The sequence below is a fragment of the Pezoporus flaviventris genome, unplaced genomic scaffold (assembly GCF_033815535.1).
Source record: "Pezoporus flaviventris isolate CSIRO_AGI_PZ_B2104156 unplaced genomic scaffold, CSIRO_AGI_Pfla_v1 ptg000001l, whole genome shotgun sequence".
NCBI lineage: Eukaryota > Metazoa > Chordata > Aves > Psittaciformes > Psittacidae > Pezoporus > Pezoporus flaviventris.
In genome coordinates, this window is record NW_026892549.1 from 17728116 (window position 1) to 17739049 (window position 10934).

Below are 10934 nucleotides of genomic sequence, written 5' to 3' on the forward strand. Positions count from 1 at the left end.
CAGTCATGGGAGGGGAATAATCAAAACCTAGCTAAAAAAAAATTAACAAAACAACAAATCAACAAAAACAACAATTAAAAAAACAACCAGAACAACAGACCAAACCAAAAAAACAACCCGAGGCTCATACAAGTGTGAAAAATTCTAAGCTAAATACCTTAACTAAAAGAGGCTGAAGGAAACTTTAAGTCTGCAGCTGAAATTTGCAAAGCCTGTAATGAACCACCAAGACAAAACAAAGGAAAAAGGCATACAGACAGGGTAACTTGGACGAGGGCTGATAAAGGTGATGGAAGTTCCCATCAGAGCGAGACGGGACAGCAGTCAATCTAACACCAACCACTCACATGATTCATTTTCTCCCTTTGGTCACCCCCTTCCTCATTTTCGCCTGACTTACGTGATGCACTCGTGCCGCAACGTCGTGATCCGCGTTTTCACAGCGGATCTCCCCGCTCCGCGCCACAGGTGCTCACCCACCGCCCCTCCGCGCCCCTCACCTCAGGACGGCCCCACCAGACCCGCCCTCGCACCGCCTCCCGCGCCTCTGCTCACCCGTGCCCCGCCCCGGAGCACAAGGGTGCTACCACATGCGTCTGCTCGCGTCCACCGTGGGTTTCTCGCCTCGGCATGGTGCGGAGTAAGCGTGCTTCGCCACTCCCGCGGCTGCACGGGCGTCCGCCTGCAGGTAGGGGTAGGGGCCGGGGCCGGGGCCGGGGCTGGTCTCGGTCCCTGTCTCTGAAAGGGGTGCGGCCGCTGAAATCAGCGTTCCTGTACGAACGCGGTTCCCGGTAGCACCTGCGCCCACGGACTCGCTGGGAAGGGATCGCGCTGCCTCGCCACAACCAGCACTCCCGCACCTGTGGGCCTGTTGTGTGTCCCTCCCGAGGCCGGTGGGGCTGGAGAGCGGTGCTGGCAGTGGGGGCGCAGAAGGGAAGGGTCGGAGCGGTCGGGGCTGCTCCGTCCCCTTTCCATGCGCCGGCAGGCTCCCGGGGCCCTGGCCGGAGCTTCACTCGGCCTGGTGTAGGCGCAAAGCCCAGCCCGCGGTGCTCCTTGTTCACCCTACATGAGCATGTACCGCACCCGGTGTTCTAGGACTGCGTCCGATCTGCAGTGACCCACCATGGGCTGTGGGTCTGGCGAGCAGTATGGAGCACAAGTCTGATGAGGAACGGCTGGGGTTGTTCAGTCTGGAGAAGGCTCGGGGGGGGACCTTAACGCTCTCAATAACTGCCTGAAAAGAGGTTGCAGTGAGATGGGGGTCCGTGTCTTCTCCCCAGTGACAAGCGGTAAGACGAGGAAACAGCCTCAAACTGCGCCAGGGGATGTTTAGACTATTAGGAACAGTTTCCTCACCGAAATGGCGATAAGGCATTGGAACAGGCTGCCCAGGGCAGTGGTGGAATCACCATCCCTGGGCGTGTTCAAAAAGCCCTTAGTAATCCGGTTTAGTGGTGGACTTGTCAGTCGTGGGTAATGGTTGGGCTTGATGATAAAGATCTTTTCCAACCTAGCTGATTCTGTGGTGGAGCAGAGGCTCTGCTGCTCTCTTAATCAGGAATGCATTATCAAGTAATAGACAAGTATCAGTGGCTTAATGAAATCTGTATATATATATATTTAGTGTGCCAGTCTTATTCTTTGCCTCTTACTGTAATGTGGAAAATAGATATCTTTTTGGTTTTCTACCTCACCTCCCCTTTGGAGTTACCTGACTAAAGATGGTGCTTCAGAGTGCAGGCTGATGAGCCTTCAGTGTGGTACTCTAACCATGGCTCCACCTAATGGGTGGTTTGTCCAGATGTACTACTTGGTGTTTAAATGAGTACCTGCAACAGATTATTGCAGAATCTGTAAGTACGTACAGCTAGTAATCCACTCCTGTGCTTGCCTGTTCATTATCTGTGTGGAGCTAGCATCTCAAAACACAGAGTTAGCAGTAGTATGTGGTTTGTTACCTGTATGTATTAAGTCTAAAGAGCTTCTGCAGACTTAACTTTTAGAACTGCTGCACAGCTGCTGCTGAGCCTAAACCAATTAGGTTTGCCCCATCCCTCCCTGGTTTATTAGAAGCAATTATGGCCTGAATAGCATGAGATATAACTTGTGTATCTCAGCTGTAACATCTGTTTTATTTTCTTTAAAGGTATTTTTCTGGTGTTGTGGTTTATTTAGTTTGTTTTGAGCATGCTTTTATGTGAATTTGTGATGTAAGAAGCTTTTTCCCAACTTCACTTGTGTCTGGTCCTTTCCTGGGTTTTTGTGTATGTGTGTCAGGGATGGCTGAGTTGAGGCACTTGAAAGGGCCTTTACACCCCTATAGTCAGTGACCTTGTATAGCAGACTGAGTCTTGGTGAGGTGCATCTGCCCCTGCAGTGGAGTGACTGTCTCTGGCAAAGGAGTAGGGATGTAGGAGCAGGAAAAAGTTGTTCCAACTTTGCGCTCGGTGAACAAAGCAGGTTGAAGGTGGACACCTTTATTCTGACCACAGTATCCATAGGTAACCTTGGGATTCAACAAAGCTTTTGTTTTGTGCCTTTGTTTTCAGTTTGGGTTTCGTGGTTTGGTTGTTCTGGATTGTTTTTTTTTATTTTTTTGCAGGGAGGGAAGGGACATATTCCTCCTTCCTTATTTCTTTTCTTTAAAAATATAGGATGGTTTAAATATGGAAATTAGCAAAGATTTTGGTACACAGTTCTTAAGTGTTAGGTTACATGGCTTACAGGGCACTTAAAAAAATACAAAAATAGAGCTCTATGGTGGAACTTTGACATATCTCTTAATTGCTTTGGGAAAAAACAAATTGCAAAACAGCTTTCTGGTACATTCCAGAAGCATCCATATTTAACTATTCCACTGCTAGGGGTATCTTTGAGCAGGCTATTAGCAGCTATTGCCAAGTCAGTGAAGAGACTGAAAAGTCCTGTGTTATTCTTACTCTTATAAATAACTTTCTTCTTTGTGGTTTTTGGTAGTAGACAGAATTCCTGGTTGGCCACTTCGTCTTTAAATATCTTTTCCTATTTGCAGTATTTGTTTCCTTCCCACCTGCTCCCCAACTCCTCCATGTGCTTTTTGTAAAGCTTCATAGTGTTAAAGTGTCTGCCTCCCTGTGTGTCTGGATCTCTTTACCCTGCTAAGGTAAAACTAAAATGTATGTGTCTGGAAATCACCAGTCCTGCACATGTGTGCTTAGTGAAGGTCCCAAACCAAAAGCCACAGATCTAGGTTCAGTTATGTTTTTTTTACTTACTTCTAAAACTTCAGTTGTGTTCCCACTCATTCCTAAAAGGCAAAAAAAAATCTAAGCACCTAACAAGCTGTGGAAAAATACTTGGGATAACTTGCTTTGGTGTTCTGGATAAACTTGCTATAAAAGGAACTTGATGTCAAGAAGACATCAGTCTTACAAGCTTTTTTGAAATACTCAAGGATTTTTTTGGTGGTTGGATTTTTTTTTTTTTTTTTGTCATTCCTGTTTAAAGCTGCATTCTGTGTTATATTCTGCTTAGAAAGACAAAAGAAGTTTCATACCTTGTGAGCTGAGGGTATTTGAAATCTTGATTCTCTTTACTGGCAGGTAATTGGAAAAGGCTGACACTTCCATTTTAGAGGAGACTTTGAAGTTAGCTTTTCAAAAGAATTTGGTTCTGTCTAGATATCTAGTGTATTTGTTGCTGTAAGATGACTATTCATTTCCTGCTAATACAGCACTATAATTATCTGTATGTATGTAATTTTTAAAAAGCCAAATTGAGACATTGCAGAGCTGCAGTACTGTGAGGCTGCTTTGGACATGACTGAAGGTGAATTCTTGTTCCTAAAACTAAACCTTCTACCAGTAAACTTTCTGCCATTCCCTGTTAACTCATGTCCCCAAATATTTGAGTTTGAAAACTCTAGTCTTGATTATTCATGATAAAAATAGGAGCCTTCCAGTAAGATGAAAGAACTTCTTCAAAATAATGAGAAATAAACATTAAGTTTGTTCTTTTTTACTCTTACGGTTTTAAAACTTGAAATACCCTCATGAACAGGGAGAAAGTATTTATTTCAGCAAGATGTTTTGGGTAACTTTGCCTGTTCTTTGTTCAGAACTGAATTTTCTGGTATGGCTCAGAACTTAGATTGTTATTGTTAGGTCCTCTGTAACTTAATTGGTGCTAATTGGGTTTGTGATTGGCAGTTATATTAATAAAATATAATTAAACATGTTAGAACACAAGAACAAGGTAAGCATGCAGCTAGTTCTTATCTGCATTATTAGGTTAATTCTAGAATACCTTGAGTAAGTCATGTGAAACCTTCATTGCTGAGTGATATTGTTTGACAACCTGAAAGTGTTTAGAGTTTGGTCTGTTTGTTTTGCCTTTAAAAATTCAGATTAGAAACTATTACATCTGAGATTTATGGGTGAAGAATGCATATTAACATAATAAGGTGGTAAGATTTAATATAGTTAGCAGTGACCAAAACCCCTCTAATTTCTTGATTATAGTATTTGGCAATTGATTTGAATATGCCATGACAGAGAAGTTTAAAGTCTGTGTTGGATCTGTTTGTTTCTGTGTTATGTGTATGTTTAAAAGTGAAGCATAGAGTTAAATATGGAAAGATGATTTTAAAGTATTTTTTTCTTCTCTAAGTGTATGTAATGTAATATGTAATTCTGTAGATATTTGTACATAAATTGTATTTTCTTCTTGCAGTCAAAGCTGGAGGTATGAGAGTGCCTAAAAAGAATGAATATGGACCTGTTGGGAAAAATACTAAACCCCCAGGAAAAGACAAGACAAGGTACTGCATTTCTGGGCTTTTTCTCCTCTGCCCCCTCTGCCCCATTCAGAGGTAATGGGCTGAAGGTTGAAATCAAAAGACAATTCTTAATTCCTGAAGAGTTTAATTCTTCAATTAACTTGTGCAATTTATAGAGGCAACTCTGAGGTAATCATCAACTTAAAGTTTCCTACCCCTCCCCAAAAAAAACAACCCCAACTTCAAAACCTAAGGACAATGCCTTGCAGTGAAAAATCAAAGGTGAATCTCTTCTTTATTGTCACGTTTTATGGAACAGAAATTAAAACAATGTTTTGCCTACCTGTACCTAATAAAGTAATATTCAAACAGTTTCCAGTGAAATGAGTTTTAGGCTGTCCTCATTCTGAAGGAAACAAAGCCCGCATCTCCCATCCCCCACGAAAAGTGTTAATTCCTGTGTAGCCTGTATTTCTTATTTCAGTCCCAAATCAAATTTGACTTTTTCTGTTTTCTATTTCCTAAGCTTACTTAAGCTATTTTGCCCGAAAATGAAGGCATCTTTCTACTTTTGAATAAGGTAGCAGTGACTGGTTGAAGTGGGCATCAAAACAAATATTTTCTTCATGATTTTTCAAACAAAGACTGAATGTTTTTCTCAAAAATACACATTTTTCTCAGATGTCACTCAACAAAAGCTAAGATGACTGATATATGGATAATTGCTATGATGCTCTTAGAGTCAGTGTGACCCTAAGATTTTTTTTCAAAGGAGCCTGATGCAGTGATTTGCTCTCAGAACAAATCTGCTGTGTCCTGACAGTGATGACCTTGTTGTGCAAGTAAGCAGGGTATATATCCTCCTCCATGTGATGATTAAGGTATTTGTGAGGATCTGGAAGACCTGTACTTTAGCCCATTGTCAGATAAAAACAGCAGGTATCTTGCTGTGTCGCTTGCCTTCACCAGTGAGTTAGATGCTTCCTGTTGAGGACTTATAGAAAAAAAAGATTCATAGAAAAAGTCTTCATAGAAAAAAGACTTGAGATTTGTGGTGATGAGACAAAATGTAACTGTTAAAGTACTTTGTTCAGGGAGCTGGATCTAAAATTCCACTTGGCACTGTAACCTGTGTGCTTTTAATACCTTTATCTGTTTTGTGAGCATTCAAAATTATGTCTTGAGATTGGAACTTGGATATCTTTCTCTAGTGAGTGCTCCTGCACTTAACGTACACTATTCTCTAGCCCGCCAAAACATTAAATTTTTGCTGTTCAGTGGCGCAGCTTCTAGAGGAAAGTACAGTCTGATCTTGCAGACTTCTGAGAGCAGGAGATAAGGGATTTAGTCCCTTTAGAATGAGGACAGTGTAGAATTTGTTCTTTCCTTGGAAAGTGTTGAGCATTATCTTACTAGGTATGAATAGGAAACACATCTGTTGTTGCTTTAGGAGTGACTTTGTCCTCCTGCTATGAAAAAGCACTTACAAGCAAAAAAATTTTTTACCTGCAGAAGTGGGCTTTGATTTATGTCAAGATGCACTTGCCTCTCCTGTAGTCAAAACTTGGGACTAGTTTTGTGCATAAAAATAGAAACAAAACAAGGTTAAATAGTCTGTTGTATTTCTTAAGAATAGAACTCCCTTCAAGGAGTCTTTGTATTGTCCTTGTGATAGCTTGCTCTGGACTTGCTGAAGAGACACATCCAAACTGAAGCAGCTCCTGAATCTTAAAGCACATCCGGAATTATCCTGAAAGCTGTGAATTACTCTTTACACTGCTGTGGATTTAGGGACATCAGTTACTGCTTACCTGTAAGAAAGGAGCCACCTCTACTATAGTGTTTCTGTAGTACACAGGTAACAGTTTAGAAAGTCTGGGTTAGTGAGGATGGGTCTGGATGACGTTGTTCTGATTCCCACTTGTTTGTTTGTGGGTTTTTTCTTTTCTGCACTAAGATTTAAATTCCCTGTATTATTTCTGATAAACAGATTTACTTCTGCTGTTTCTAAACAGATGTTTTAAAGAACACTTCCTTTTTAGTTTATATGTGTACGTTGCAATCATGGTATCAGTGTGTCTGACAGGCACTACAAAGTACTGTAATCTAGCAACATTTATGTGAAATAGACTGTTATGCCAGGAGTTAAAAGGGAAGTGTGTGACTAGACTGACAGCTGAACTCAGTTTTTTTGGACCAAGATGTTAATTTTTTTTCCTCTAAAATGTTCTAATCAGTTAGATAACTTTTAAATTAACTGTATTTAGCCATGCCAAGAAATGGTGTAATGACATTATTTCTTGGCAAGCTACAGACATCAACATTGTAGGTCTTTGGATTTCTGTTTTTCTCCTCACTGGCTTGGAGGACGCTAACCTAAAATACAGTTTTTTGGAATAAAGCTGAGCTTTCCTGTTTATTGGTTCTCTGCACCAGAATCAGTGGTTACTTGGTACAGCATACCTACCTTGTTGGGGTGCTGGATTTCATTCTCAGGTTGTAATCACAGAAGTCATAGAGAACTCTGTAGTTTGGTAATACTGAGCAACTACTAAAGTAGTTGAGTTTTTGATTCAGGTGAGGTTTTCTGAGGGTCAAAGTCACTGTCATAACTTAGTGGGTACTCAGAGCTCAGACTGGTCTTGGCAGGAGCTGAGCTTTTGAGACTTAGGGAGCATGCCTTTTTTTTTTTAAACTATGAAGTTGCTGTGTAATAGACTACAATATATATAATATGTCTAATATATTACATATATAAATATATAATAGAATAGTGCCTAACAGAATGTAGTGCATCATGTTAATAACTAGATGCCTTCCTGGCAGTTTTCTGAAAATACATTCCATTTGGCTATACCTCATTATTTAAGAGAAGCAATTCAAAGTTGTGTGTTCTTTGGTTTTTGTTGAGTTTTCTAATAACTCTTGTTGTTGGGGTGTGTGGCTTGATTCCTCCCCCCCACGATTTAGAAGGGCTTTGTTTTTATTGATTGCCAGCTGTCTGGGTGTAATTTTACTCCTGTCTTTACTATAGTCATAGTTACCTGATGACATAAACAGACCTGGAATAGCACATATTTGTCAGTGTTGCAAACTTATATCAGTTGCTGAGCTGAAATTTCAGCAGGAAATGTGCCTTGCCTGATACACAGAACCATTAACTTAGCTAAAGCAGTATCTGCTTTTTCAGAGTCATATTTAAGGTATCTGGGCCCATGTGTGAGGGTAATAATGATTTTTCTTGAATCCGTTTTTAAGATACAGAGGTGTCACTACAGATAATCGTATCATGAGAAGAAAATGCAATCCACAGTTCTTTCTGTTGCTGAACTAAATTATTTCATATCCAGAGATTTGCTTATGCGATATTGGTAACATGGCTGTTTTTCATTGGAGTATGAAGAAGTTAATGGGATAATCTTGCACAAAAAGTTTTTGCTTGACAAATTGCTGCTGTCAAAGGAAACACTCTCCAAAAGCAGAGGAGATGAATTTTTTTCATGGGTCTAGACTGGAATCAAGAAAATTCCTAAGTTAAATTTTATAGTTCTGGATATCAGTGCTCAGCTTCTGTGAAGCTACTCTGCGGGGTGGGGGGGGGGGTGGGGGGAGGTGAAGTCTGTTTTGAGTTATTTAAGGATATTTTTTTATATATATATATATATATATATATATAGCCTTTTATATACCTAAATAAAAGTCTGCAACACAGATTTCTATTCTGAGGCAGCATACCTTTTTTTAATACCCTAGTCTTTAATGTGATTAAAGGATTTAGCTCCAAACCCTAAATTTCTATTACAAAATAGTTTGTATTAAGCCTGGAAAATGAAAGTGCCAAGTATTCCTGTGAGATGGAAATGCTAAATACATTCTTGTTTTGGTTTACAGTGCCATTGCCAGTTTTTCAAAACCTCAGAACATGGGTGTCTTGGTAGCAGAAGCACTGAGCAAAGTAAGTATCTCTGGACAAACAAGCTATGTGTTTGTCAGGGCTTCTTCATAAAGCTGTAAGGTAAAAAAGGTGAATTTTCCTTAAACTGCTGCCATCTGACGCTTGTAAGTTTCTCATCTACCTCTAAATATTTTTGTGGTAGTCTATTTCTTTAGCAGTTATATGGCCAAAATATAACTAGCCTTTCCTCCTTACTCTGATGTGTTTGATTCCTTTCCTATTTACACTAAGTAGCCCCAGGGTAGATATGTACTCCTTTTACAGAAAATAAGGTGTGTCTGTTCTTTAAAGTGGTATGTTGATTTAGATTTATGGAAATGGGGGGAGGATTATCAGTGACATAGTAAATTTGTGGCAGAGCTGGGATTACAATTGAGAAAGGAACCTGGTCTTCAAGTGTTTATTCCACTGTGGAAATAGCTTTAACTGCTGTAATTTCACAGAAGTGAAAAGATGGCCTCTTGCAGGAGGTGGGTAGTGCCACTGCCAAGTGCTTATTGAGTACCAAGACAACAAGTTAATGTCAGACTATTGCAAGTGATCGCCAAGACAACAAGCACAGAATATTCCACTGCTGCTGCATATGCAGCTGTTTCACCTGACGCCTGGCATTAGATAGTCAAGCATCTTCTTGAACTCTGCCTTGGAAAGACTATGAGATCATTTAAAATTGTGTTGCAGAGCTGTTGATGGACCCTTTTATACCTACAAAGACCACTGTCTGGTATCTCTTGCTAGGCTGTTCATGTAGACTCTTAACACCTACATTTTGCAAGAGCTGATTTAACAAGCAGCTTCTTAATTTGCATGCTAATCTGAATATCTGACAATTAGAATCTACTTTTCATATACTTGCAGTCTTTAGATTGTTAGGCATACAAGAGTTCCTCATCTAAAGAGTTTGGTTGAGACATCAGCTGCATCATTTCAGCATAAACCTTTCATCAACAGATGAGTATATAGCTTTAGTATGTAGATGTTGAATTTTTGAATTGACTAGTTTGTTAAGGAGAACAGATACAACTCATGCTATTTCTCCTCTGCTTGTCCCCACCTCCTCTATCCTGACCTACCATTTCCTTCTCTTGATTTCCATGATCTCATTACATGAAACTTTTGCAGTAGTTTAGAAAGTGATAATTTGATACTGCAATGACAATGACTTGAATCTAGGAAAGTAAGAATTTTAAGCAACTTATTGTTAACTCTGGCATACTGATTATTTGCTCTATGAACTACTAATAAAAAGGGGGAGGGGGGGAAATGAATGTAGTCAGGCTGATACCACTTTAAAAACATAAAATAAAATGAAATGTACAGAGTTGCCCTGGGTTTATCTATTGATTATTTGAACTTCTTGTGGAGATAAGTTTTAAGCTACTTTTATATGGTAAAATTTAGGAAGAAAATAGCATAAAAGCTATGTTTTATAACAACTTTTCCCCCCTCCACCCTTTAATGTTACAGATAAACCATAAAATTAATGCAGCAGCCTTACAGGTGGCTCAACAAAAGCCTCAGCCTGCCTTGGAGAAGTTCATACTGCCTAAGAGAATTTACATTATTCAACAGCCGCGGAAATGTTAAGATACTCATTAAAATACTCATGCTTACTTAAAGTGAGTTTCTATACAAAATAGCACTTCATGCACTGTGGTGAAATGTTCAAAAGCTATGTGCCTTGTTTCTCACTGTATTTTTGTTACTGACAATAAAATACTTTATAAGAAGAGTCACTAAATGTACTTAGGATTTATTTAAATACCATGGTGTATGTGTAATCTGGTTTTACTAGTGTACAGTAATTACACAATGCTAAGAAGTCTAGCAGTGTGAATTTTGACTGAAGTTCTAGAACCAATCAGCTCCCCCCCCCCCTTTTTTTTAATAGCAAAGCTGAAGTGAACATGATTCTAAGTTATCAGGGCACAACTGAAAGGCATGTTTCTTTTTGTTTTAATTTAGGCTGAGGTGTTCCATGCTGAATGTATGCCTTAGGTGTACTGCACAATAAGAAACTTGAGCAAGTCCTGGGAAAGATTCCCATGCAGTGGAAAAAAATATCTTTTTCCTTGCATTTCTGTGTGTAAGGAAATCTGATTCTTTTCCTGGGATCCAAACAGTAGGACGAATCAAATGAAAACAGTCTCTTTGTTTGAATCCCTCGGGGGGTGGGGAGGATGAGTGAGGGAAGTAAAGGGAGTTGAACCTCTGGGATGAGAG

General features: G+C 39.9%; 1 protein-coding gene and 1 long non-coding RNA gene across 2 annotated transcripts in view; one reads left to right on the forward strand and one right to left on the reverse strand.

Annotated features, from left to right (window-relative positions):
• LOC133265655 (uncharacterized) overlaps positions 1 to 601 on the reverse strand; it is a 53022-nt gene extending 52421 nt beyond the window's left edge. The window contains exon 1 of the long non-coding RNA XR_009742044.1: positions 401 to 601. This is a non-coding gene — a long non-coding RNA (uncharacterized LOC133265655). The remainder of the gene's footprint in view (positions 1 to 400) is intronic.
• On the forward strand, positions 599 to 10443 carry DAPL1 (death associated protein like 1). Its single transcript, XM_061446389.1, has 4 exons — positions 599 to 688; positions 4711 to 4798; positions 8648 to 8711; positions 10179 to 10443. The coding sequence occupies exons 1-4, from the start codon at positions 631 to 633 to the stop codon at positions 10296 to 10298; spliced, it is 330 nt and encodes a 109-aa protein (XP_061302373.1). The 5' UTR covers positions 599 to 630; the 3' UTR covers positions 10299 to 10443.
• The last annotated feature ends 491 nt before the right edge of the window (positions 10444 to 10934 follow it).

Excerpts from the sequence above, each read along its gene's own strand:
- DAPL1 (XM_061446389.1), top strand. The coding sequence starts at position 631 with ATGGTGCGGAGTAAGCGTGCTTCGCCACTCCCGCGGCTGCACGGGCGT. Across the intron at positions 689-4,710 it reads GCACGGGCGTCCGCCTGCAG|TCAAAGCTGGAGGTATGAGA; the intron begins GTAGGGGTAGGG and ends TTCTTCTTGCAG. Across the intron at positions 4,799-8,647 it reads CCAGGAAAAGACAAGACAAG|TGCCATTGCCAGTTTTTCAA; the intron begins GTACTGCATTTC and ends TTTGGTTTACAG.